At 44.2% G+C, this 26,016-nt stretch overlaps 1 protein-coding gene and 1 pseudogene across 1 annotated transcript; one reads left to right on the plus strand and one right to left on the minus strand.

Annotated features, from left to right (window-relative positions):
• Nucleotides 1-11,886: 11,886 nt before the first annotated feature.
• DRT101 (phosphoglucosamine mutase-like protein) lies at nucleotides 11,887-14,673 on the plus strand. The gene is made up of 8 exons (XM_048685129.2): nucleotides 11,887-12,382; nucleotides 12,609-12,728; nucleotides 12,810-12,952; nucleotides 13,036-13,287; nucleotides 13,374-13,780; nucleotides 13,890-14,065; nucleotides 14,167-14,263; nucleotides 14,359-14,673. Exons 1-8 carry the CDS (start codon nucleotides 12,047-12,049, stop codon nucleotides 14,505-14,507), a joined length of 1,680 nt encoding a protein of 559 aa, XP_048541086.1. The 5' UTR covers nucleotides 11,887-12,046; the 3' UTR covers nucleotides 14,508-14,673.
• Nucleotides 14,674-16,822: 2,149 nt separating this feature from the next.
• On the minus strand, nucleotides 16,823-18,189 carry LOC147958842 (uncharacterized; annotated as a pseudogene).
• Nucleotides 18,190-26,016: the final 7,827 nt, after the last annotated feature.

Below are 26,016 nucleotides of genomic sequence, written 5' to 3' on the forward strand. Positions count from 1 at the left end.
ACAAACTCTGTTTGCTTTTGTTGTTGTAAATATGTAAAGCCAGCATTCAAGTTTTCAGCAAAGATTATGACTAACCATATTCACAATAACATTTAGGTCTCATATTTACTCATATCAATGACATAATCAACTAGCGAGCAATAATAATAAATTTCGGATGACAACACTTTCTCAAAACAATCATAATATGATATAACAAGATGGTATCTCGCTAGCCCTTTCTGAGACCCCAAAACATAAATGCAGAGCACCTCTTAAGATCAAGGGCTGACTGGAAATTGTAATTCATGGTACAAGAGATCCAGTCATAGTCAATGTAAACTAATAATAATACATGCAAATGACAGCGGTGCTCTCCAACTGGTGCTTTTTAATAAGAGGATGATGACTCAGCATAAAAGTAAATGGATAGGCCCTTCGCAGAGGGAAGCAAGGATTTATAGAGGTGCCAGAGCTTGGTTTTTAAATAGAGATGAATAATATTTTGAGCGGTATACTTTTATTGTCAACATAACAACCGAGAGATCTCGATATCTTCCATGCTACACACATTATAGGCGGTTCCCAATAGAATGGTAAAGTTTATACTCCCCCTCCACCAACAAGCATCAATCCATGGCTTGCCCGAAACAACGGGTGCCTCCAACTAACAACAATCCTGGGGGAGTTTTGTTTGCAATTATTTTGATTTGATTTGAGCATGGGACAGGGCATCCCGGTGACCAGCCATTTTCTCGTGAGTGAGGAGCGGAGTCCACTCTTCTTGAGAATAACCCGCCTAGCATGGAAGATATAGACAACCCTAGTTGATACATCAGCTATTCGAGCATACAGAACAGAATTTTTATTTGAAGGTTTAGAGTTTGGCACATACAAATTTACTTGGAACGGCAGGTAGATACCGCATATAGGAAGGTATGCTGGACTCATATGGAATAACTTTGGGTTTATGGAATTGGATGCACAAGAAGTATTCCCGCTTAGTACAAGTGAAGGCTAGAAAGAGACTGGGAAGCGACCAGTTAGAGAGCGACAACAGTCATGAACATGCATTAAAATTAACCAACATTGAATGCAAGCATGAGTAGGATATAATTCACCGTGAACATAAATATCGTGGAGGCTATGTTGATTTTGTTTCAACTACATGTGTGAACTTGTGCCAAGTCAAGCCACTCGAATCGTTCAAAGGAGGATACCACCCTATCATGCCACATCACAACCATTTGAATAGCATGTTGGCACGCAAGGTAAACCATTATAAACTCCTAGCAAATTAAGCATGGCATGAGCAACTATAATCTCTAATTGTCATTGCAAACTTGTTTCATTCATAATAGGCTGAATCAGGAACGATGAACTAATCATATTTACAAAAACAAGAGAGGTCGAGTTCATACCAGCTTCTCTCATCTCAATCAGTTCATCATATATCGTCATTATTGCCTTTCACTTGCACAACCGAATAGTGTGGATAATAGTAATAGTGCGCGTGCATTGGACTAAGCTGGAATCTGCAAGCATTCAACACATGGGAGAAGACAAGGTAATATGGGCTCTTGGTTAAATCAACAATAATGCATATGAGAGCCGCTCAACATTTTCATCATGGTCTTCTCCTCTCGGCCCCCAAAGAAAAGAAAAGAAACAAAACTATTTACATGGGAAAGCTCCCAACAAGCAAAAGAAGAAGGAGAAATCTTTTTGGGTTTTCTTTTTAATTACTACTACAAGCATGGAAAGTAAACTAGCTAAAAACTACAAGTAATTTTTTGGTTTTTATTAAGGTTTTTCAAACATACAAGAAGAAAGCTTAAAAAGAAAATAAACTGGCATGGATGATACAATAAAAAAGTATGAGCACCGACAATTGGCATGAGTGTGTGAACATGAATGTAATATCGGTGAGGAATACATACTCCCCCAAGCTTAGGATTTTGGCTTAAGTTGGTCTATGGCCACATCTGGCTTGGTGGAAATCTGAAGATGCAGCAGCTACTGCCTGACGAGCTGCAGCTTGGAGGCGAGCTGCCTCCGTCCTCCTCTCGTACTCATTCGTCTCCTCCCTGGTTATAACATATCTCCCTTTTGTCTGAAAGTCAAAGAAAGCAGGAGTAGGGAGAGCAACATGGACAGTGCGACGCCTGTCAAATATTAGTCGGTACTGGAGGAACTGATCGTTCCTCTCAACAAACTGATGAGGAACCATAGCATTATAATCCAGATAAGTAGGAGGCAATTCAATTTCATTTCCTCGTATGGGTATATCAAGATAGTTAGCTATACGAGTTGCATAAATTCCACCAAACAAATCTTCAGTTAAACTATTAAGATGCAACCTATGTGCAACAATAACCCCCAAGTTATATTGTTTATCTCCTAATACAGCACTCTTGAGAACACTGAGGTCGGGAACACACATGTGACATGCCTCATCCTTACCATTAATGCATCTACCTATAAAGAGAGCAACATAATGTATGGCAGGAAAATGAATGCTCCCTATGGTAGCTTGTGTTATTTCTCTAGATTCCCCCACAGTGATACTAGCAAGAAAGTCTTTATATTCAGATTTGCAAGGTTCACTAACATCACCCCACTGTGGAAGTTTACAAGCAGTATTAAAATCTTCTAAGTCCATGGTATAAGATTTATCATAGAGATCAAATAGGACAGTGTGAGAATTGCGTGATGATGTAAATTTAAATCTTCTCACAAAGGAATCAGTTAGGTGATAATATTGGGGGCACTTATCTGACACGAAGCCCTCAAGTTTAGCATTACGCACATATGCGTCAAATTCCTCCTTAATTCCTGCTTGGACCATAAAATCTTCTGACGGCCATTCACAAGGTCGCACTTGAGCTTCTCTTGGTAGTTCAGTTTCCGGCTCACGTATCGCAGGCCTGGGTCCTTGCTTCCTTGAGGAACCACCTTGGTACATTTTTCTAAACATATTTCTTCCTCTGAAAAATTTCTGAAATTTTTAGTAACTCAAAAATAAAAGTGAACCAAACTCAACAAGATTGATAGCAACTACTCCTACAAGTGCCTAGAGGCCATATCATGCAATAGAACTACTTTTGACCACATAAATTTGACATGCAAGCTCAAGAACAGGGTCACCTAAGCAGCAAAAAATTGCAAAAAATAAAGCACTAGAACAAAAACTAATTGGACCATTGAAGGAGTCACGTACCGAAGAACAATCCCCCAAAGCAGTTTTGTGAATGGAGCTTTGAGAAAGGAGATAAAAAATGGTAGCAAGATGAGCTAGAACTCGGGTTTGAGCTGGTGGATGATTTTTTTCTGGAGGAAGACAAAGTGTGTGGGCGCAGGAATAAGTGGAGGGACCCACGTGGGGTCCACGAGGCAGGGGGCGTGCCCAGGGGGGTCGGTGCTCCCTCCACCCTTGTGGGCACATGGTGGGTCCCCTGGTGTGTTCTGAGTGCCAATAATTCTTAAATATTCTAGAAAAAATCATATTTCATTTTCAGGACATTTGGAGAACTTTTATTTTCGGGGTATTTTTTATTACATGGATAATTCGGAAAATAGACAAGGAATACTATTTTGCTTTATTTAATCTCAATAACAGAAGGTAAAAGGAGAGTACAGAGAGTTGTGCTTTCTAACTTCATCCATCTCATGCTCATCAAAAGGAATCCACTAACAAGGTTGATCAAGTCTTGTTAACAAACTCTTTTCGAATAACATGAAACCGGAGAATTTTCGAATAACACTAGGTTACCTCAACGGGGATATGCATATCCCCAATAATAAGAATATCATATTTCTTCTTGACAGTAGGAAGAGGAAATTCAAAACCTCCAATAGTAATCGTTGAAATTTTTTCAATAGAATTAATACTGTGGACTTGAGGTTGTTTCCTCGGAAAATGTACCGTATGCTCATTACCATTAACATGAAAAGTGACATTGCCTTTGTTTCAATCAATAACAACCCCTGCAATATTCAAAAAGGGTCTACCAAGAATAATAGACATACTATCATCCTCGGGAATATCAAGAATAACAAAGTCCGTTAAAATAGTAACATTTGCAACCACAACAGGAACATCCTCACAAATACCGACAGGTATAGCAGTTGATTTATCAGCCATTTGCAAAGATATTTCAGTAGGTGTCAACTTATTTAAATCAAGTCTACGATATAAAGAGAGAGGCATAACACTAACACCGGCTCCAAGATCACATAAAGCAGTTTTAACATAGTTTCTTTTTAATGGAGCATGGTATAGTTGGTACTCCGGGATCTCCTAGTTTCTTTGGTATTCCACCTTTAAAAGTATAATTAGCAAGCATGATGGAAATTTCAGCTTCCAGTATCTTTCTTTTATTAGTAACAATATCCTTCATGTATTTAGCATAAGGGTTCATTTTAAGCATATCAGTAAAACGCATACGCAAAAAGATAGGTCTAATCATTTCAGCAAAGCGCTCAAAATCCTCATCATCCTTTTTCTTGGATGGTTTAGGAGGAAAAGGCATGGGTTTCTGAACCCATGGTTCTCTTTCTTTACCGTGCTTCCTAACAACAAAGTCTCTCTTATCATAACATTGATTGTTTGATTGTGGGTTATCAAGATCAACAGCAGGTTCAATCTCTACATCATTGTCATTGCTAGGTCGAGCATCAACATGAACATCATCATTAATATTATCACTAGGTTCATGTTCATTACCAGATTGTGTTTCAACATCAAAAATAGAAATATCATTGGGATTCTCAGGTGTGTCAACAATAGGTTCACTAGAAGCATGCAAAGTCCTATCATTTTTCCTTTTCTTCTTTTTAGAAGGACTAGGTGCATCAACATTAGTTCTTTGAGAATCTTGCTCAATTATCTTAGGGTGGCCCTCATGATACAGAGGTTCCTGAGTCATTTTACCCCCTCTAGTCACAACTCTAACATCATATTCATTTTTCTTATTATTTAATTCATTGAGAAAATCATTCTGAGCCTTAAGTACTTGCTCTACTTGAGTGGTAACCATAGAAGCATATTTACTAATAAGTTTAAGTTCACCTTTAACTCTAGACATATAATCACTCATGTGTTCAATCATATAAGCATTACATTTCAATTGTCTACCAACATAATCATTGAAGTTTTCTTGTTTAACAATAAAATTATCAAACTCATCTAAGCATTGGTTAGCAGATTTATTACGAGGAATATCACCTTCATCAAATCTATAGAGAGAATTTACCTTTACTACCTCTGTCGGGTTATCAAGACCATGTATTTCTTCAATAGGTGGTAAATTCTTAACATCTTCAGCTTTAATACCCTTTTCTTTCATAGATTTCTTTGCCTCTTGCATATCTTCGGGACGGACAAATGGAATACCCCTTTCCTTCAGAATTGGCTTAGGAGTTGATCCAGGAAGTGTCCAATCATTTTCATTACTCAACATATTATTCAATAGCAATTCAGCTTGATCAACAGTTATTCCCTTGAAAACACAACCAACACAACTATCCAGATGGTCTCTGAAAGCATCGGTTAGTCCATTATAAAAGATATCAAGTATTCCATTTTTCTTGAGGGGATGATCAGGAAAAACATTAAGTAATCGGAGAAGCCTCCCCAAAGCTTGTGGGAGACTCTCTTCTTCAATTTGCACAAAATTATATATTTCCCTTAAGGCAGCTTGTTTCTTATGAGCGGGGAAATATTTAGCAGATAAGTAATAAATCATATCCTGGGGACTACGCACACAACCAGGATCAAGAGAATTAAACCATCTTTTAGCATCACCCTTTAATGAGAACATAAACAACTTAAGGATAAAGTAACAGCAAGTTTTCTCATCATTAGTGAACAGGGTGGCTATATCATTTAATTTAGTAAGATGTGCCACAACAGTTTCAGATTCATAGCCATAGAAAGGATCAGATTCAACCGTAGTAATTAACTCAGGACCGACAGAGAAATCATAATCCTTATCGGGAATACATATAGGCGAAGTAGCAAAAGCAGGGTCATATTTCATTCTAGCATTCAAAGTCTTTTCTTTAAGCTTAGCTAATAATTTCTTAAGATCATATCTATCATTGCAAACTAAAAAGTCTCTAGCAGTTTCTTCATCCATAACATAACCCTCAGGCACAATAGGCAATTCATATCTAGGGGGAGAATCTTCATCATCACTTTCATCAATATGATCAGTTTCAATAATTTCATTCTCTCTAATACTAGCAAGTTGTTCATCAAGAAATTCACCTAATGGCACAGTGTTATCAAGCATAGAAGTAGTTTCATCATAAGTATCATGCAAAGTAGAAGTGGCATCATCAATAACATGCGACCTATCAGAATCAATAGCATGTGTAGGTGTCGCAAGTTTACTCAAAACAGATGGTGAATCAAGTGCAGAGCTAGATGGCAGTTCCTTACCTCCCCTCGTAGTTGAGGGAAAAATCTTGGTTCTTTTATCTTTCAAGTTCTTCATAGTGATCAACAGATATAAATCCCAAGTGACTCAAAAAATAGAGCTATGCTCCCCGGCAACGGCACCAGAAAATAGTCTTGATAACCCACAAGTATAGGGGATCTCAACAGTTTTCGAGGGTAGAGTATTCAACCCAAATTTATTGATTCGACACAAGGGGAGCCAAATAATATTCTCAAGTATTAGCAGCTGAGTTGCCAATTCAACCACACCTGAAAAACTTAATATCTGCATCAAAGTATTTAATAGCAAAGTAATATGATAGTAGCGGTAACTGTAGCAAAGGTAACAGTAGCAGTTTTGTAGTGATTGTAACAGTGGCAACGGAAAAGTAACTAAGCAAAGATCAATATCTGAAAAGCTCGTAGGAAATGGATCAGTGATGGATAATTATGTCAGATGCGATTCCTCATGCAACAGTTATAACATAGGGTGTCACATAACTAGCTCCAGTTCATCAATGTAATGTAGGCATGTATTCCGAATATAGTCATACGTGCTTATGGAAAAAACTTGCATGACATCTTTTGTCCTACCCTCCCGTGGCAGCGGGGTCTTATTGGAAACTAAGGGATATTAAGGCCTCCTTTTAATAGAGTACCGGACCAAAACATTAACACTTAGTGAATACATGAACTCCTCAAACTATGGTCATCACCGGTAAGTATCCCGATTATTGTCACTTGGGGGTTAACGGATCATAACACATAATAGGTGACTATAGACTTGCAAGATAGGATCAAGAACTCACATATATTCATGGAAACATAATAGGTTCAGATCTGAAATCATGGCAATCGGGCCCTAGTGACAAGCATTAAGCATATCAAAGTCATAGCAACATCAATCTCAGAACATAATGGGTACTAGGGATCAAACCCTAACAAAACTAACTCGATTACATGATAAATCTCATCCAACCCATCACCATCCAGCAAGCCTACGATGGAATTAGTCATGCACGGCGGTGAGCATCATGAAATTGGTGATGGAGGAAGGTTGATGATGACGATGGCAACGGATTCCCCTCTCCGAAACCCCGAACAGACTCCAGATCAGCCCTCTCGAGAGAGATTAGGGCTTGGCGGCGGCTCCGTATCGTAAAACGCGATGAATCCTTCTCTCTGATTTTTTCTCCCTGAAAGTGGATATATAGAGTTGGAGTTGAGGTCGGTGGAGCACCAGGGGGCCCACGAGGCAGGGGGCGCGCCCCCACCCTCGTGGACAGGGTGTGGGCCCCCTGGCCTTGATTCTTTCACCAGTATTTTTTATATATTCCAAAAATATTCTCCGTTGATTTTCAGGTCATTCCGAGAACTTCTATTTCTGCACAAAAATAACACCATGGCAATTCTGCTAAAAACAGCGTCAGTCCGGGTTAGTTCCATTCAAATCATGCAAGTTAGAGTCGAAAACAAAGGCAAAAGTGTTTGGAAAAGTAGATACGACGGAGACGTATCACTCCACCCCCGGCGACACCTCGCTCGTTGGCGTCCGAACCGCCCCCGCCGGCGCCGTCCGCGCCGCCTCTCCCAAGACGGCGTCACCGCCGCCTCCGTCGGCCCCCGCCCGCTAGACCATGTCGGTCTGCGGCGGGGTGTCGTCCTCAACGACACAGAACTAGCTCCAATTCATCAATGTAATGTAGGCATGTATTCCGAATATAGTCATACATGCTTATGGAAAAGAACTTGCATGACATCTTTTGTCCTGCCCTCCCATGGCAGCGAGGTCCTAATGGAAACTAAGGGATATTAAGGCCTCCTTTTAATAGAGTACTGGACCAAATCATTAACACATAGTGAATACATGAACTCCTCAAACTACGGTCATCACCGGGAGTGGTCCCGATTATTGTCACTTCGGGGTTGCCGGATCATAACACATAGTAGGTGACTATAGACTTGCAAGATAGGATCAAGAACACTCATATATTGATGAAAACATAATAGGTTCAGATCTAAAATCATGGCACTCGGGCCCTAGTGACAAGCATTAAGCATAGCAAAGTCATAGCAACATCAATCTGAGAACATAGTGGATACTAGGGATCAAACCCTAACAAAACTAACTCGATTACATGATAGATCTCATCCAACCCATCACCGTCCAGCAAGCCTACGATGGAATTACTCACGCACGGCGGTGAGCATCATGAAATCGGTGATGGAGGATGGTTGATGATGACGATGGCGATGGATTCCCCTCTCCGGAGCCCCGAACGGACTCCAGATCAGCCCCCCCAAGAGGTTTTAGCGCTTGACAGCGGCTCCGTATCATAAAACGCGATGAATCCTTCTCCTTGATTTTTTTTCTCCCCGAAAGCAAATATATAGAGTTGGAGTTGAGGTCGGAGGAGCTCCAGGGGGCCCACGAGGTAGGGGGGCGCGCCCAGGGCGGCAGGCGCACCCCCCACCCTCGTGGCTAGGGTGTGGGGCCCCTGGCCTTGATCTTCTACCAGTATTTTTCATTATTTCCAAAAAGACGCTCCATGGAGTTTCAGGTCATTCCGAGAACTTTTGTTTTTGCACATAAATAACACCATGGCAATTCTACTGAAAACAGCGTCAGTCCGGGTTAGTTACATTCAAATCATGCAAGTTAGAGTCCAAAACAAGGCCAAAATTGTTTGGAAAAGTAGATACGACGGAGACGTATCAGCGGCGGTCGCAAGAAGCAGAGGAAGCAAGACGAAGGCAGGGGGCACGAGTGAGAATGATTTCCGCCGCCCCCTCCTCGCCCCAATTTATAGGCCACAATTTAAAACACGGGGGAGTGGGATCGTTTGCGCTCGCCTTTCCCACTTCCCCGCAATAACTGCGCACATATGTGCGTAATAACTGCCTCAAGAATGGCAACCGACTTGCGGACGCCGCAATAAGTCCGCGCGCGTGGGCCGAGGGCGCGCGGCCGCGGGCCCCCTGCGCGTCACACCGTCCCGTCACGCGAGTGGCCTGTCAGGTCCCTCCGGCTCCTGGACGCCATGTGGAGCCCGCGCGAAGCCCAAAAGATTGCCTCAAAGATTCGGTGGACTCCTCGGTTTCCCGCCGCTACCGGGATGCATCGATCCGGCTTCCGGAAGCCGGCACATAGTGGGTGTTGCCGGACCCGGCGGCCTCAAAATTTGCCTCCTTCAAAGAGGGAAACTGCGAAGGCCCTCCCATCTGAAGACGGCAGACCTTCACATCTTCGGGGACTACTGTCGGGGGGATGAACCTCGGGCAGGCAACGGAACCCGGATCCTTTTCAAAAACAACGGGGCCAACATCGCCCCTCAAGACGGCTCGCGCTTGGCCGGGTCGCTCGACCCGGCCTAATCCTCAAGACTTCTCCAACAAGCCAGCTCCCCCCGTGGCGTGTTCTCCAACCCAGACAAGGGTCAGCGGCCGTCCCATCCCAGTCGTACGATGGGACAAGTCCCCACCAACTAATGACCGAAGCCACAGTACCCCGCCCATGCCTCTGGTCAGCCGGACGAGGCAACAGTGGCCCCCACCTACCCGCTGACCAGGGTCGGCGTGGCAACAGTGCACCCATCGTCATCCATGACGCCAACAAGCGGCGACCTGACGGAGCGCCACTATAGCCGACTCAACACGGCCACTCCCTGACGATCGACAAGACGACCAACAGCGCCCCTGTACCCGGCGGGTCCCATGCCCGGGGAACCCGACGATGCCCGGTACCCGGCGGGTCCCAGCACCGGGTTCCTGGACACTGACGACCCGGCCCTACCACCTTGTAACATTACCATTGTACCCCTGGGGGTTGACCTATAAAACCCCCCAGGAGCCCTCATGCATACGGGCGGATCATCTCCTTTCACTTGCACACACACCTAGCTAGCAATACCCGAGGAGAGGGAGCTGCCTAAGCCTTGGCCAGCATTCCTCCTTCCTCCATACAGCTCCAGGAGTGACCCTGTACTGTTACATATTAATCACACTCGGCAGGACTAGGGGTGTTATCTCTCCGGAGAGCCCCGAACCTGCGTATGTCTTGCGTCCCACGCTCGCTCATGCCGACCTCGCCTCTAGAGCCCACCAGTGCCCTCAAGCCTCCTCCTCTCTTTAGCCATCCCTTGGCATCTGCCATGCGTCCACCACGACAGTACTTTTGTTGTTTTGTTGAAGAAAACAATTATGCACGATTTTTTCTGAGAAAGAAGCAAGAACGGAGAGAAGAGAAAAAAGAAAGAAAAAACCTTCACTTTTCATCATTGCTACAAAAGAGCTCAAGAATGAGGAGAAGTGGAAGAATCGACAAGTTTTTTATGCTACGAAGAAGAAAAGTTTGGTTGTCGATCATAGGGTGGTGGTGGCGAGGAGAGAAGGCGCCCCACTCCTCACTAGGCGACCAAATAATATCGGCCGGATGGAACTACAAAAGTAAATGATATGAAGGCCGAAGACAATGATCTTAAAGAAGGATTTGACGTCATTGTCATTGTGAGGAAAGAGTATGCCGAAAAAAAATGTTGAAGTTAAAAGAAATGGAGGAGAGGGGGAAGCCGAGCGGCTGAGGGCAGCGACCAACGAGAGAAAGATTGAACTAGAGGAGAGAAAGGTGGCGGCCGAAGAGCTCAAGATGATGGAGGAGAAGGCACTCAAGTTTATGTTCACTAGTAAATGCGCACATGCAACGCACGTTAATATTTAGGCAATATATTAATTGCACACGGTTATTATGTATGGTATTATTTGTGTTAATTCTGTGATTAGTGCAATATTTGGTATGATATTTTTTTGCGGGGGATTATTTGGTATGATATTAATTACACGTTAAACACATTTAGCACTCGCCATTGGAACAATCTAGGTCGTTGGATTGACTTAGTTCGATGGCCGGGATCAATTGGATCTGCCCCTTTAAGTCTTTTTATATTGGTATAGATATAGATGGACACAAATGACCTCCTCAACCCCAAAGCAAAGGCGTATGTCGAGCTTTGTCATGATGAAATGATCATGAAGAAGTAAATGCATGAAAAACATGATGAGAGAAGGAATAAGAGATGCCATGGATGAAATGGAAGGAGTAACGAAAGGTGCCAATGGGCGGTGAAATGAGAGGAGAAATGGAAGGTGCCATGAGCGGTGGAATGGGCGGCTACATAAACATGATGGGAGATGCCATCAATGGTGTCTTCGATGACAACATGAGAGATGGCTTTGATGGCAACATTCGCAATGGGATGGCTTCGGTTGTACGAGAGATGGGTTCGGTGACAACACAGCGGGGGTGGCTTCGGTGCCAACACGAGTGTTATCGGAGGGCCAACACGAGTGTTATCGGAGGTGCTTCCATTCTTCGGGGGCAGCACAGCCATGTTCGAATTGAGAAGCACGCGCGTGGCTACCACTACCAGGTAGGCCCTACCTGCCCCGGCTCATCTAGTCGTTCGTGGTCCGGACGATCCCTTCGCACCGCGATCTGAAGCGAACATCTCCTCTTCGGGTCAACTTCGACTCTGACCTTCCCAGGCTCCAGTCCAACCCAGCCAGCCAGGCTCGTTCCCCCCATCGCGCCCCTGCTTCCCACCGCCGTCCAGATCCGCCCCTGCCGCCATGGCCGACCCAGGAGGCTCGCAGCGCGCGGCGCTGCTCGCCGTGGCGTCCCTCTTCCCCGTGCCCGCCGGCGCGACCTTCTCCTACGGGACGGCGGGGTTCCGCGCCGACGGGAGCACCATGGCCCCCGCGGTGTGCCGCGCCGGGATCGTCGCGGCGCTGCGCTCGCTGAAGCTGGGCGGCGCCGCCGTCGGGCTGGTCATCACGGCCTCGCACAACCCCGTCGCCGACAACGGCGTCAAGATCGTGGACGCCGACGGCGGCATGATGTCGCAGGCCTGGGAGCCCTTCTCCGACGCCCTCGCCAATGCCCCCACCCCCGACGCGCTCCTGCAGGTAGGCGAAAAGATCAATTCAGCTAAATTGTTTCTCTTGGGTTGGTTTGGTAATGCCTCAGTTAGTTGGATGCAAAAATTGTCTAGTGATGCTAATTGTTGTACTCTACGTATGATGCTCGAAAGCCATACCCGGATAGGATGCCTCGGTTTTATCGTTGAATTGATAGTGTTAGTTCCTACCAACCTTCTATTCTCAGTTTGTCTTGGTCTTTGTTCATATGCAGCTGGTGCTTCAGTTTGCGAAGGATGAAGGGATTACACTTGGTGGAGGTCACTCGGCGCAAGTGCTGTTGGCAAGAGACACGAGGCCTACTGGAGAGTACCTCCTCCACGTTGCAGTCAAAGTATATCATTAACACCCTCTGTTTTAGTACTGTTGGCTGAGTCGATCTGATTACTTATCTGAAACACTTTTGTGAATGAAGGGTATAAGCACAATAGTAGGCTCAGTTGCACTTGACATGGGGATCCTGACAACTCCGCAGCTACACTGGATGGTTCGTAACAAAAACAGAGGCTTGAAAGCCTCTGAAGCGGATTATTTTACACAAATCGCCGAGTCATTCAGGTCGTTTGTCATTCCTGCACGTGTAATCAGTCCCGGAGAACACTGCATTATTTGCTGAACAATTGCATTGATTGGCACAACAGGCATTTATTGGAATTAACCCCTGATGATAAAGGCATCGATGACCTAAATGAGAAACTAATTGTGGATGGCGCAAACGGTATTGGTGGGTTGAAGTTGGAACAAATAAAGTCAAATCTGGCCAGATTAGACATTCTTGTGAGAAATTCAGGAAAAGAAGGAGAAGGAATACTTAATGAGAGGTGTGGTGCTGACTTTGTTCAAAAGGAGAAGGTTCTTCCTCTTGGTTTTGGCCCTAATGATGTTGGTGTCAGGTGAGTATTGGTTATACTGCTTAAATTTGCTGTTATATGTTCACATTTGATGGATACTTATGTGAACATTCTAATATAACATTCAGGTGTGCAAGTTTCGATGGTGATGCAGATAGACTTGTGTATTTTCATGTTACATCGCCTAGCAAGACTAGTGTTGATCTTGTCGATGGCGATAAGATATTATCACTATTTGTCCTCTTTATTAGAGAACAGTTGGATATTATCAATGGAGAAGACAATAAAGGATTATTGCCTACAAGGTTTGGTGTAGTTCAAACTGCTTATGCCAATGGAGCATCAACAGAATTTCTTAAAAATCTTGGTCTTGAAGTTGTCTTCACTTCAACAGGAGTGAAATATCTCCACAAGAAAGCTCTAGAATATGATATTGGTGTCTACTTTGAGGCCAATGGACACGGGACAGTGCTATTCAATGATGAGTTTGTCTCACGGCTTGAGTCTTTGACTGCTAGGCTTTCTGAAGCTGCAGGTGAGCTATTCATGGCTTGTGCAAAAGCTTATTGTTTCTTTTCTTTTTAGCTCTTGTGCTGTTTTTCCTTTATTGATCTAAATGTCCTTCCCCACAACTCTTTCCTCAGGTTCTCCACAGCACCAAGCTGCCTCGAGATTGGTAGCAGCAAGTCAATTAATTAATCAAGCAGTGGGTGATGCTATAAGTGGAATGCTTTTGGTGGAGGCTGTTTTACAGCATAAGAGATGGTCATTCCAGAATTGGTGTGACCTATACACTGATCTACCAAGTAAACAACTTAAGGCAAGCTGTTACTTCTATAATTATATAATGCGCTATTCCTCTTAACTTATTGGTCAAGCTTCTTACTACTATTTTGTTTCCATAATGTGACAATTGTTCAGGTTAAAGTGAAAGATCGAACTTCTATTGTTACAACTGATGCAGAACGAAAAGTTTGCCAACCATCTGGCTTGCAAGAATTGATAGATAAGGAAGTCGGTGAGTAATATCTTAATTGTGTGATATTGTTGTTACATCTAAAATCTGAACATTGATGAATGAAAATGTACTAAAACTTATGTATTTTATTGCAGTTAATTACTCTCATGGGCGATGCTTTGTGCGGCCATCTGGAACTGAGGATGTGGTAAGAGTATACGCAGAGGCATCTACCGTGGAAGCAGCAGAAAGCCTTGCAAAATCTGTAGCACAGCATGTTGAGCGCATTCTCGGGTTTTGCTAGTTGGGTTCTTTTATCTTTCATCTTTTCTGAAACGTGTAATTTTCAACTTTAGCTGATTCCCCTACGTTTTGAAGAATGTAGACATATATTTTGTTTCTGTGCAAAATTGCTGATTTTTTTTGTACAAGTGTATGTAGAGGCATTCCTTCAAGGTCGATGGTTTGTTGCCCGCTGAAACTCGCGTCCCCATTTCTAAAACACATGGATCATGGAATTGAAGATTCTTAAGCAAGTGGACTGAACTGATTCTTGTTATCTTGTGATTGATGTGTTTCAGAAAGTTTGAAATGAATGCATTGGAGAAAATTCAACTGAAAGGTACTCTCTCTGTATTGGAGAGTACACAAGTAGGGGAAAAGGCAGTTTATAGAGTAGGGCGTTTTGGTGACCGAGCTCCATGGAGCCCTTTATTTTTGAAAAATTCAAAATTCAAACTTTTTGACTTCAAAAAATTCTGAAAATAAATATGCAACTATACACGGATGAAATGTATGTGTGTGTAAAAATTCAAGATGAAATACTTCGAAATGCGACCTATAGAAAAAAGACAAATTTCTGGACTTTGAGGATGAATAGTAACATGTGTTAAAAAGCCTCAGATTTGTCTTTTTTGCACAGCCTTCATTTCAACGTATTTTGTCCTAAAAATTTACACACATGTGTGTTATGCCTCCATGTATGTCTCTAATTTTTTTCAGATGTTTTTGAATTGTAGAAATATGAATTTTCATGAATTTTGTGTTTTTCAAAAACCGGCCTCCATGGAGGCCGAGCTCCAAAAGGCATTTTCGCAGTTTATAATGCTTTAAAAAATCCCTTCCTTGGCTGAAAAAATGCTTTTGGGCATATCCAACGCAGGCCTCCAGAAACTCCAGTGCATAGTGAACGGCTAAAGCGTGCGAAGCATGTCAAGAACGGTCGGAGTAGATCGAATTTGACATGGGAGGAGTCTGTTTAGAGAGGGGGGTGGGGGGGTGGAGTATCACCACCAAAGCACCAAAGAACTAGCTATGGGCCAGTTCTTTTCGGCGATTCTCCCAGAATCACCCCCTTCCCCAGCTTCTCCCAGAATCGCCACTCCATATTTTTTTTTACAATCCTATCTAGTTAAGATCTAATTAGCTAGGATTGTAAAAAACATATGGAATGGTGATTCTGGGAGAAGCTGGGGAGGGGGGCGATTCTGGTAGAATCACCCAAAAGAACTGGCCCTATGAACAGGAGGGCGTGAAAGCTTGCTATCCATGTGCCAGAGCCATGAGTTGGTCGCGAGATTTTATGGGTTTTATCTCTAGTCTATCCCAACTTGTTTTGAACTAAAGGCTTTGTTGTTGTTGGCTGAAAAAATGCGTTAGATTATCAGGACATGATTCTTGGTAATACGTAAAAACGGACAGCTATGTAACACACCAAGCAAGAACAGTAACTTCACGAGCCTCGTCAGTGTATCTCACACTGACACAAAATTTGGAGTACCTACCGAATGCAAAGATGTAGATATCCTTTCTCGATGCATACTGAGGCATGATTCAACTGAAAGTAAGATTAATGACTTAGAAAGAAACCTGTTGTTGATTTTTGGGAAATTATTGAATCAAACGCGTTGCTTTAGCTGACAGTCTCACTCGGCATCAGCAACAATGGCCTGAAGCACACAGCCTCTAACTGAAAGGATTCCAAAATATAAAGTGATACTCTGAAGAGAGGATTAGCAAATTTGTCCATTCATAGCGATGTGTGTTTCCCAACAACTGACCAAAGCATGATTAGAGGTGATGCGAAGGAGAAGTCAGAAACTTGGCGACTACTTCGCATTCTTCACAATCATGAGAAACTTCCATGGATGTGCATCGGGGGCTTCAAAGAGATCATGATTATTATGAGTTAGGATTTTGCCGGTTCTAGGACGGAGACTGTAGGGAAAAGATGGAGGAAGACGAGACCGAGGGCGCGGCAGGCGGCAGCTGGGCGCCGTCCTTGCATGGTGGAGAAGAGGCGGCGGCGGCGCAAGAGGCGGCTAGGGTTAGGTCTCCCGACTCCTTAAGGGAAGCCGAACAAATACTGATTGCTTCTTGCTTGATTAAATTGATACATCTTCTTTCCTTATATAGAGAGGTTTACTTGACTCCTAAGCAAACGACCCTAACAACGATAAGATAATTGGGCTAAGCCCCTAATAACGATAAGATAACTTGGGCCATAGCCTACTAGGCTAAGCCCCTAATATGCCGGTCATAACACTTCTCCCCGCCTGCACAAACAGCTCGTCCTCGAGCTGTAAGACGGGGAAGCGCTTGCTGAACTCCTCGAGGTGATCAACCAGCATCAAACACCTCCGCGACATCTGAGGCGGCCAGGTCGCCGAGCCCGGCGGCGACGACGTCCTCCTCAATGTAGTCTGTAGCCTCCAGGTAGAAGAGTCGGGGGTAGACGTGGCCGGGCATGTAGGTCTCGTCGCAGTTGAAGCACAACCCTTGGCGGCGACGCTCGAGTAGCTCGGCCGAGGTGAGCCGACGGAACGGGCGCGTCGCGGTCACGGCAAGGGGTGCCGCGGAAGCCTGAGCAGGCTGACCCTGCGCGGGAACATCCGGCCAGGGTGGCGGCCCAGCGGCCCGGGACGGTGATGCCTGCGGGATGGCCACCGCGCGGCGCTCGAACGTGCGGGCGTAGTACATGGCCGTCTGGAGGTCCCGGGGTCCCTGCAGCTCGACGTCCACGCGGATATGATCTGGCAGACCGCCGACGAAGAGTTCGGCCCGCTGGTGAGCCGTCATGCCGAACGCGTGGCACGCCAGGGCCTGAAAGCGGTCGGTGTAGTCCTGCACCGTAGAGGTGAAGGGAAGGCGACCCAACTCCGCCAGCCGGCTCCCACGTATTGGTAGTCCGAATCGAAGGAGGCAGAACTCGCGAAAACGCTCCCATGGGGGCATGCCGCCCTCGTCCCGCTCGAGGGCGTAGAACCACGTCTGTGCGGCGCCGCGGAGGTGATAAGAGGCGAGCCAGGTGCGGTCTGACGCGAGCATCCATTGCCCCCGGAAGAACTGCTCGCACTGGTTGAGCCAGTTGAGGGGGCCCTCGTTGCCGTCGTAGGTGGCGAAGGCGAGCTTGGCAAAGCGCGACGGTGTCTGAGCATGACCGTCGTGAGTGTACGGCTCGGCGGTACGGAGCAACGAAGAGGATGGCGTTGGTCCGGTGTGGACAGGTGGTCCGCAGGAATGCGGCGGCCCGTCGAAGCCAGCGTGGAAACCCCGCGGAGCCGGAGGGCCCGTCGTACGGCAGAGAGGGTGCCGGCTGGTCCGCGACCATGGTGTAGACTGGCGGCGGTGACGTCCCGGTCAACCAGGCTGGAAGCTGGGACGGCGAGGGCGGGAACCGCACTTGCTGAATCAGCACGCCCGTCGGCGCGGTTGTAGTCAGCCCGGTGCTGGGCGGTGGAGGCACCGGCAGCGGCAGCAGCTGCTGCCTGGAAACGACGGAGGCGGCGGGCGCGGCGATGGCCGCGACCGGCCATTGTGGCCAGATCAGGGCGGTGGAGGGGGCTGGCTGTAGCTGTAGCGAGGGCTGCAGCGGCCCAACCAGCGTCGCGGTGGCCCCGGGGTTCGGCGGCTGCCAGGGCGGTGGTGGCGAGGACCCGTGTGACGTGGGTGACGTGACGAGGGTCAGCGCCGGCCACTGCGGCCATTGGGGCGCGGCGGCGGGCAGCGGCTGAAGCAGCCAGTGGTGGTGTAGAGGCCCGGCCAGCGCCGCGGGTGTAGAATACCACGGTAGGGCGGCTGGCTGATGTCTACTACGCAACCTTCTTCTTGTAGACATTGTTGGGCCTTCAAGTACAGAGATTTGTTGGACAGTAGCAAATTTTTCTCAAGTGGATGACCTAAGGTTTATCAATCCATGGGAGGCGTAGGATGAAGATGGTCTCTCTCAAACAACCCTGCAACCAAATAACAAAGAGTCTTTTGTATCCCCAACACACCCAATATAATGATAAATTATATATGTGCACTAGTTTGGCGAAGAGATGGTGATACAAGTGCAATAAGGATGGTAGATATAGGTTTTTGTAATCTGAAAATATAAAAACAGCAAGGTAACTAATGATAAAAGTGAGCGTAAACGGTATTGCAATGCTAGGAAACAAGGCCTAGGATTCATACTTTTACTAGTGCAAGTTCTCTCAACAATAATAACATAATTGGATCATATAACTATCCCTCAACATGCAACAAAGAGTCACTTCAAAGTCACTAATAGCGGAGAACAAACGAAGAGATTATTGTAGGGTACGAAACCACCTCAAAGTTATTCTTTCTGATCGATCTATTCAAGAGTTAGTACTAGAATAACACCTTAAGAGACAAATAAACCAAAACCCTAATGTCACCTAGATACTCCAATGTCACCTCAATTATCCGTGGGTATGATTATACGATAAGCATGACACAATTTCAGATTCATCTATTCAACGAACACAAAGAACTTCAAAGAGTGCCTCAAAGTTTCTACCGAAGAGTCAAGACGAAAACGTTTGCCAACCCCTATGCATAAGTTCATGAGGTCACGGAACTCGCAAGTTGATCACCAAAACATACATCAAGTGGATCAAGTGATATCCCATTGTCACCATAGATAAGCACATGCAAGACATACATCAAGTGTTCTCAAATCTTTAAAGACTCAATCCGATAAGATAACTTCAAAGGAAAAACTCAATCCATTACAAGAGAGTAGAGGGGGAGAAACATCATAAGATACAACTATAATAGCAAAGCTCGCGATACATCAAGATCATGCCAAATCAAGAACACGAGAGAGAGAGAGAGATCAAACACATAGCTACTGGTACATACCCTCATCCCCGAGGGTGAACTACTCCCTCCTCGTCATGGTGAGCGCCGGGATGATGAAGATGGCCACTGGAGAGGGATCCCCCCTCCGGCAGGGTGCCGGAACGGGTCTAGATTGGTTTTTGGTGGCTACGGTGGCTTCTGGCGGTGGAACTCCTGATCTATTATGCTCTCTGATGTTTTTAGGGTATATGGACATATATAGGCGAAAGAAGTCGGCCAGGGGAGCCACGAGGGGCCCACGAGGGTGGGAGGCGCGCCTCCCTGCCTCGTGGCTTCCTCGAAGCTTCCCTGACGTCTACTCTAAGTCTCCTGGATTGCTTCCGTTTCAAAAATAACTCTCCCGAAGGTTTCATTCCGTTTGGACTCCGTTTGATATTCCTTTTCTTCGAAACACTGAAATAGGCAAGAAAACAATAATTTGGGCTGAGCCTCCGGTTAATAGGTTAGTCCCAAAAATAATATAAAAGTGTTTAGTAAAGCCCATAAACATCCAAAACAGATAATATAAGAGCATGAATACTTCATAAATTATAGATACGTTGCAGACGTATCAGCATCCCTAAGCTTAATTCCTGCTCGTCCTCGAGTAGGTAAATGATAAAAGAGATAATTTATGAAGTGTGAATGCTAGCAGTTGCACAAGTTTGATCAATGATAATACCAATCACCTTTTCTAGCATCATCATATGTCATAACGGTAGCTCATCTCATAAAACTTCTCATGATCAAGTAGCAAACTATTCACATGTTAAAGTATAGATCATAAACTTTCTTGAAAACTAACAAACCGTGTTATTAGTCATCAAACAATTAAAATTCATCTTATTTTTAGGAAGTGTCTATGTCAGAGCTTTAATTCAGCAAACTTCACATACTCAACTATCATTTAGTCTTTCACAATTGCTAACACTCACGTGATATTTATGGGTTCAAAGTTTTAATCAGACACAGAGAAAGATAGGGGCTTATAGATTCGCCTCCCGACCTTTTACCTCAAGGGTAATATCAACAATAATAGTTCATGATGCCTTACATCCAATTGTATATATATATATATATATATATATATATATCAGGATCTTTCCAACACAATGTGCTTGCCAAAGGATAAAATGTAAAAAGGTAAGGTGAAGATCACCATGACTCTTGCATAAGGTATAAGACAAGAATAAAAAATAGGCCCTTCGCAGAGGGAAGCAGAGGTTGTCATGCGCTTTTATAGTTGGATGCACAAAATCTTAATGCGAAAGAACGTCACGTTATATTGCCACTTGTGATAGGGACCTTTATTATGCAGTCCGTCGCTTTTATTGCTTCCACATCACAAGATCGTATAAAGCTTATTTTCTTCACACTAATAGATCATACATATTTAGAGAGCAATTTTTATTGCATGCACCGATGACAACTTACTTGAAGGATCTTACTCAATCCATAGGTAGGTATGGTGGACTCTCATGACAATACTGGTTTAAGGGATGTTTGGAAGCACAAGTAGTATCTCTACTTGGTGCAAAGAATTTGGCTAGCACGAGGGGGAAAGGCAAGCTCAACATGTTGGATGATCCATGAAAATATACTTTATTTCGAATATAAGAAAACATACCCATTACGTTGTCTTCCTTACCCAACATCAACCTTTTAGCATGTCATATTTTAATGAGTGATCACAATTACAAAAGAAGTTCAAGATAGTATATTTATATGTGAAATCTCTCTTTCCTCAATATTCTTTCATGAATTGTTTAAGTGACCAATACAATGTTTGCCAACCTTCAATAAATTTACCACCTCTACTTCTTATATGTGAAGTCATTACTCCCCATGGGATAAGCATATGAAACATATATAATTTCAGATTTATGATATTCAAATCATTCAACTATTTACTCATAGGATATAAGTGAAGCACACGAGTAAATGACAAACTACTCCAAAAAGATATAAATGAAGAACAATGAGTAGTCGAATAATTATGCAACTATGTGAAGACTCTCTAACATTTAATAATTTCAGATCTTGGTATTCTATTCAAACAACAAGCAAAACAAAAGAAAATAAAATGATGCTCAAAGCAAAACACATATCATGTGGTGAATAAAAATATAGCTCCAAGTAAAGTTACCGATGAAAGAAGATGAAAGAGGGGATGCCTTCCGGGGCATCCCCAAGCTTAGGCTCTTGCCACTCCTTATTCCATAGTCCATTGAATCTTAACCCAAAACTTGAAAACTTCACAACACAAAACTTAACAGAAAACTCGTAAGCTCCGTTCGTATAAGAAAACAAACCACCACTTCAAGGTACTATAATGAAATCATTATTTATTTATATTGGTGTTAAAACTACTGTATTCCAACTTTTCTATGGTTCATAAACTCTATTACTAGCCATAGATTCATCAAAATAAGCAAACAACACACGAAAAACAGAATCTGTCAAAAACAGAAAAGTCTGTAGTAATCTATAGGTTTCGAATACTTTTGGACCCCAAAAATTCTAAAATAAATTTCTGGACGTGAGGAATTTATCTATTAATCATCTGCAAAAATAATTAACTAAATAGCACTCTCCAATAAAAAATGGCAGCTAATCTCGTGAGCGCTAAAGTTTCTGTTTTTTACAGTAAGATCGCAAAGACTTTCCCCAAGTCTTCCCAGAGGTTCTACTTGGAAAAAACACTAATTAAAACATAAAACCACATCTAACCAAAGGCTAGATAGATTATTTATTATTAAACAGGAACAAAAAGCAAGGAACAAAAATAAAATTGGGTTGCCTCCCAACAAGCGCTAACGTTTAACGCCCCTAGCTAGGCATCATGATTTCAATGATGCTCACATAAAAGATAAGAATTAAAACATAAAGAGAGCGTCATGAATAATATGACTAGCACATTTAAGTCTAACCCACTTCCTATGCATAGGGATTTTGTGGGAAAATAACTTATGGGAACAATAATCAACTAGCATAGGAAGGCAAACCAAGCATAACTTTAAAACTTTAAGAACATAGAGAGGAAACTTGATATTATTGCAATTCCAACAAGCATATATTCCTCCCTCATAATAATTTTCAGTAGCATCATGAATGAATTCAACAATATAAATATCACATAAAGCATTCTTTTCATGATCTACTTGTATGCAAAGTTGACACTCTTCCAAAATAGTGGGATTAACATTAACTAAAGTCATGACCTCTCCAAACCCACTTTCATAATTATCACAATAAGATTTAACACCCTCTAAATTAGTGGGATCATTACTTCCTAAAGTTGACACTCTTCCAAACCCACTTTCATCAATATAATCATCATAAATATGAGGCATGCTGTCATCAAAATAAATTTGCTCATCAAAACTTGGGGGACAAAAAATATCATCTTCATCAAACATAGCTTCCCCAAGATTGTGGCTTTGCATATCATTAACATCATGGATATTCAAGGAATTCATACTAACAACATTGCAATCATGTTCATCATTCAAAGATTTAGTGCCAAACATTCTAATGCATTCTTCTTCTAACACTTTGGCACAATTATCGAAATCCTTATTTTCACGAAAGACATTAAAAAGATGAAGCATATGAGGTAACCTTAATTTCATTTTTTGTAGTTTTCTTTTATAGACTAAACTAGTGATAAAACAAGAAACTAAAAGATTCGATTGCAAGATCTAAAGATATACCTTCAAGCACTCACCTCCCCGACAACGGCGCCAGAAAAGAGCTTGATGTCTACTACGCAACCTTCTTCTTGTAGACGTTGTTGGGCCTCCAAGTGCAGAGGTTTGTAGGACAGTAGCAAATTTCGCTCAAGTGGATGACCTAAGGTTTATCAATCCGTGGGAGGCGTAGGATGAAGATGGTCTCTCTCAAACAACCCTGCAACCAAATAACAAAGAGTCTCTTGTGTCCCCAACACACCCAATACAATGGTAAATTGTATAGGTGAACTAGTTCGGCAAAGAGATGGTGATACAAGTGCAATATGGATGGTAGATATAGGTTTTTGTAATCTGAAAATATAGAAAACAACAAGGTAACTAATGATAAAAGTGAGTGTAAACGGTATTGCAATGCTAGGAAACAAGGCCTAGGGTTCATACTTTCACTAGTGCAAGTTCTCTCAACAATAATAACATAATTGGATCATATAACTATCCCTCAACATGCAACAAAGAGTCACTCCAAACTCACTAATAACCGAGAACAAATGAAGAGATTATTGTAGGGTACGAAACCACCTCAAAGTTATTTTTTCTGATCGATCTATTCAAGAGTTTGTACTAGAATGACACCTCAAGACACAAATCAACCAAAACCCTAATGTCATGTAGATACTCCAATGTCACCTCAAGTATCCATGGGTATGATTATATGATAAGCATCACACAATCTCAGATTCATCTATTCAACCAACAAAGAGAACTTCAAAGAGTGCCCCAAAGTTTCTACCGGAGAGTCAAGACGAAAACGTGTGCCAACCCCTATGCATAAGTTCACGAGGTCACGGAACTCGCAAGTTGATCACCAAAACATACATCAAGTGGATCACGTGATATCCCATTGTCACCAAAGATAAGCACATGCAATACATACATCAAGTGTTCTCAAATCCTTAAAGACTCAATCCGATAAGATAACTTCAAAGGGAAAACTCAATCCATTACAAGAGAGTAGAGGGGGAGAAACATGATAAGACCCAACTATAATAGCAAAGCTCGCGATACATCAAGATCATGCCAAATCAAGAACACGAGAGAGAGAGAGAGATCAAACACATAGCTACTGGTACATACCCTCAGCCCCGAGGGTGAACTACTCCCTCCTCATCATGGAGAGCGCTGGGATGATGAGTATGGCCACCGGAGAGGGATTCCCCCCTCCGGCAGGGTGCCGGAACGGGTCTTGATTGGTTTTCGGTGGCTACGGAGGCTTCTGGCGGCAGAACTCCCGATCTATTCTGCTCTCTGATGTTTTTAGGGTATATGGACATATATAGGCGAAAGAAGTCGGTCAGGAGAGCCATGAGGGGCCCACGAGGGTGGGGGCACGCCCAGGGGGTAGGTTGCGCCTCCTTGCCTCGTGTCTTCCTCGAAGCTTCCCAGACGTCTACTCCAAGTCTCCTGGATTGCTTCTGTTCCAAAAATAACTCTCTTAAAGGTTTCATTCCGTTTGGACTCCGTTTGATATTCCTTTTCTTCGAAGCACTGAAATAGGCAAGAAAACAGCAATTTGGGCTGGGCCTCCGGTTAATAGGTTAGTCGCAAAAATAATATAAAAGTGTTTAGTAAAGCCCATAAACATCCAAAACAGATAATATAATAGCATGAATACTTCATAAATTATAGATACGTTGGAGACGTATCACTGGCCCGGTCGCGATGGCCGGCGGCCCGTAGTGGCTGGCTAGGTATAGCCGTATCTCCTGGACGACGGTGACGAGATCGTTGAGGACCCCGGTGATCTCCGCCAGGGAGTAGATGGTGGCCGGTGGTGCGGTGGAGGGTGATGAAGCTATGTACCTAGGGTAGGGTCATGGACCTGTCCAATATACCCTCCCCAAGGACATCTCTACAAAGAATCAGAAGCAGTCGAAGAGAAACCATCATCCACTCGACCGTGGAGATGCGCTCACTCGACCACCTTGAAGACACTCGACCACCAGAAGATGAGGAACCCTCCACTCTACAACGGTCAAGACTTAAACCATAGCATTATGAGCATTTATGACACTTTACTGTAGACGTTACTAGTAACGCCTTTCCTTTATGAGCATTGAACCCTATGTAACGGAGGGGAGCTGGGGTCCTAGCACACTCTATATAAGCCACCCCCTCCTCTGGGACAAGGGTTCGCACTTTCTGTAATTCACACACATATAATCCAGTCGACCGCCTCAGGGCACCGAGACGTAGGGCTATTACTTCCTCTGAGAAGGGCCTGAATTCGTAAAACTCGCGTGTACAACTCCTTCATAGCTAGGATCTTGCCTCCTCATACTTACCCCCAATTCTACTGTCAGTCTAAGATCCACGACAGTTGGCGCCCACCGTGGGGCAGGTGTCTTAGCGACTTATTGGAGGAGTTGCAATTTTTCCGATCCCCATCGTCATGGTTCCAGGTGGAGGTTTGGCTGAGGGCCGCGAGATCCGTCTCGGCGCGCTCGTGTTTGTCGCCGATGACTCCGCTTGGCTTCAGGAGGCACCACTCGACGTCGACGCACTCCCCGCCCGTGGGGCGACACACTTTCACGTGTGCGTCCGCGGCGTCCTCCTGCGGCAACTGTCGACCTAGTACCAGTCGACTCCAACGGCTTTCCCCCTCCCTGCGACCCGCCAGAGCAAGCACACCGGCCGGTCGAGGATTCAACGGTGGGTGAAGCATGCGGTGGCTCACCAGTCGGCCACCCCTCAAGTCGCAGCGATCGAGCCCGACGAGTCTCTCTACGGCCTGTTCGATTTGTCTACTGGCTCCGTAGAGACTGCATCCGAGTGCGGCAGCAATGACTCGGCAGCGGAAGTCCTGATGGTCAATGGACCACGCGGTCCTCCTGGCTTCAATCGTGAAGACGGAGGTGACGGGAACGGCGATCCGTCGCGCGTTCATGAGGAGTACCGCCCCGAGCCTCTCTCCTCGTAGCAGAAAGAACTTCA

The sequence above is a fragment of the Triticum urartu genome, chromosome 7A, assembly GCF_056163025.1.
Source record: "Triticum urartu cultivar PI428250 chromosome 7A, HENAU_Tu73, whole genome shotgun sequence".
NCBI lineage: Eukaryota > Viridiplantae > Streptophyta > Magnoliopsida > Poales > Poaceae > Triticum > Triticum urartu.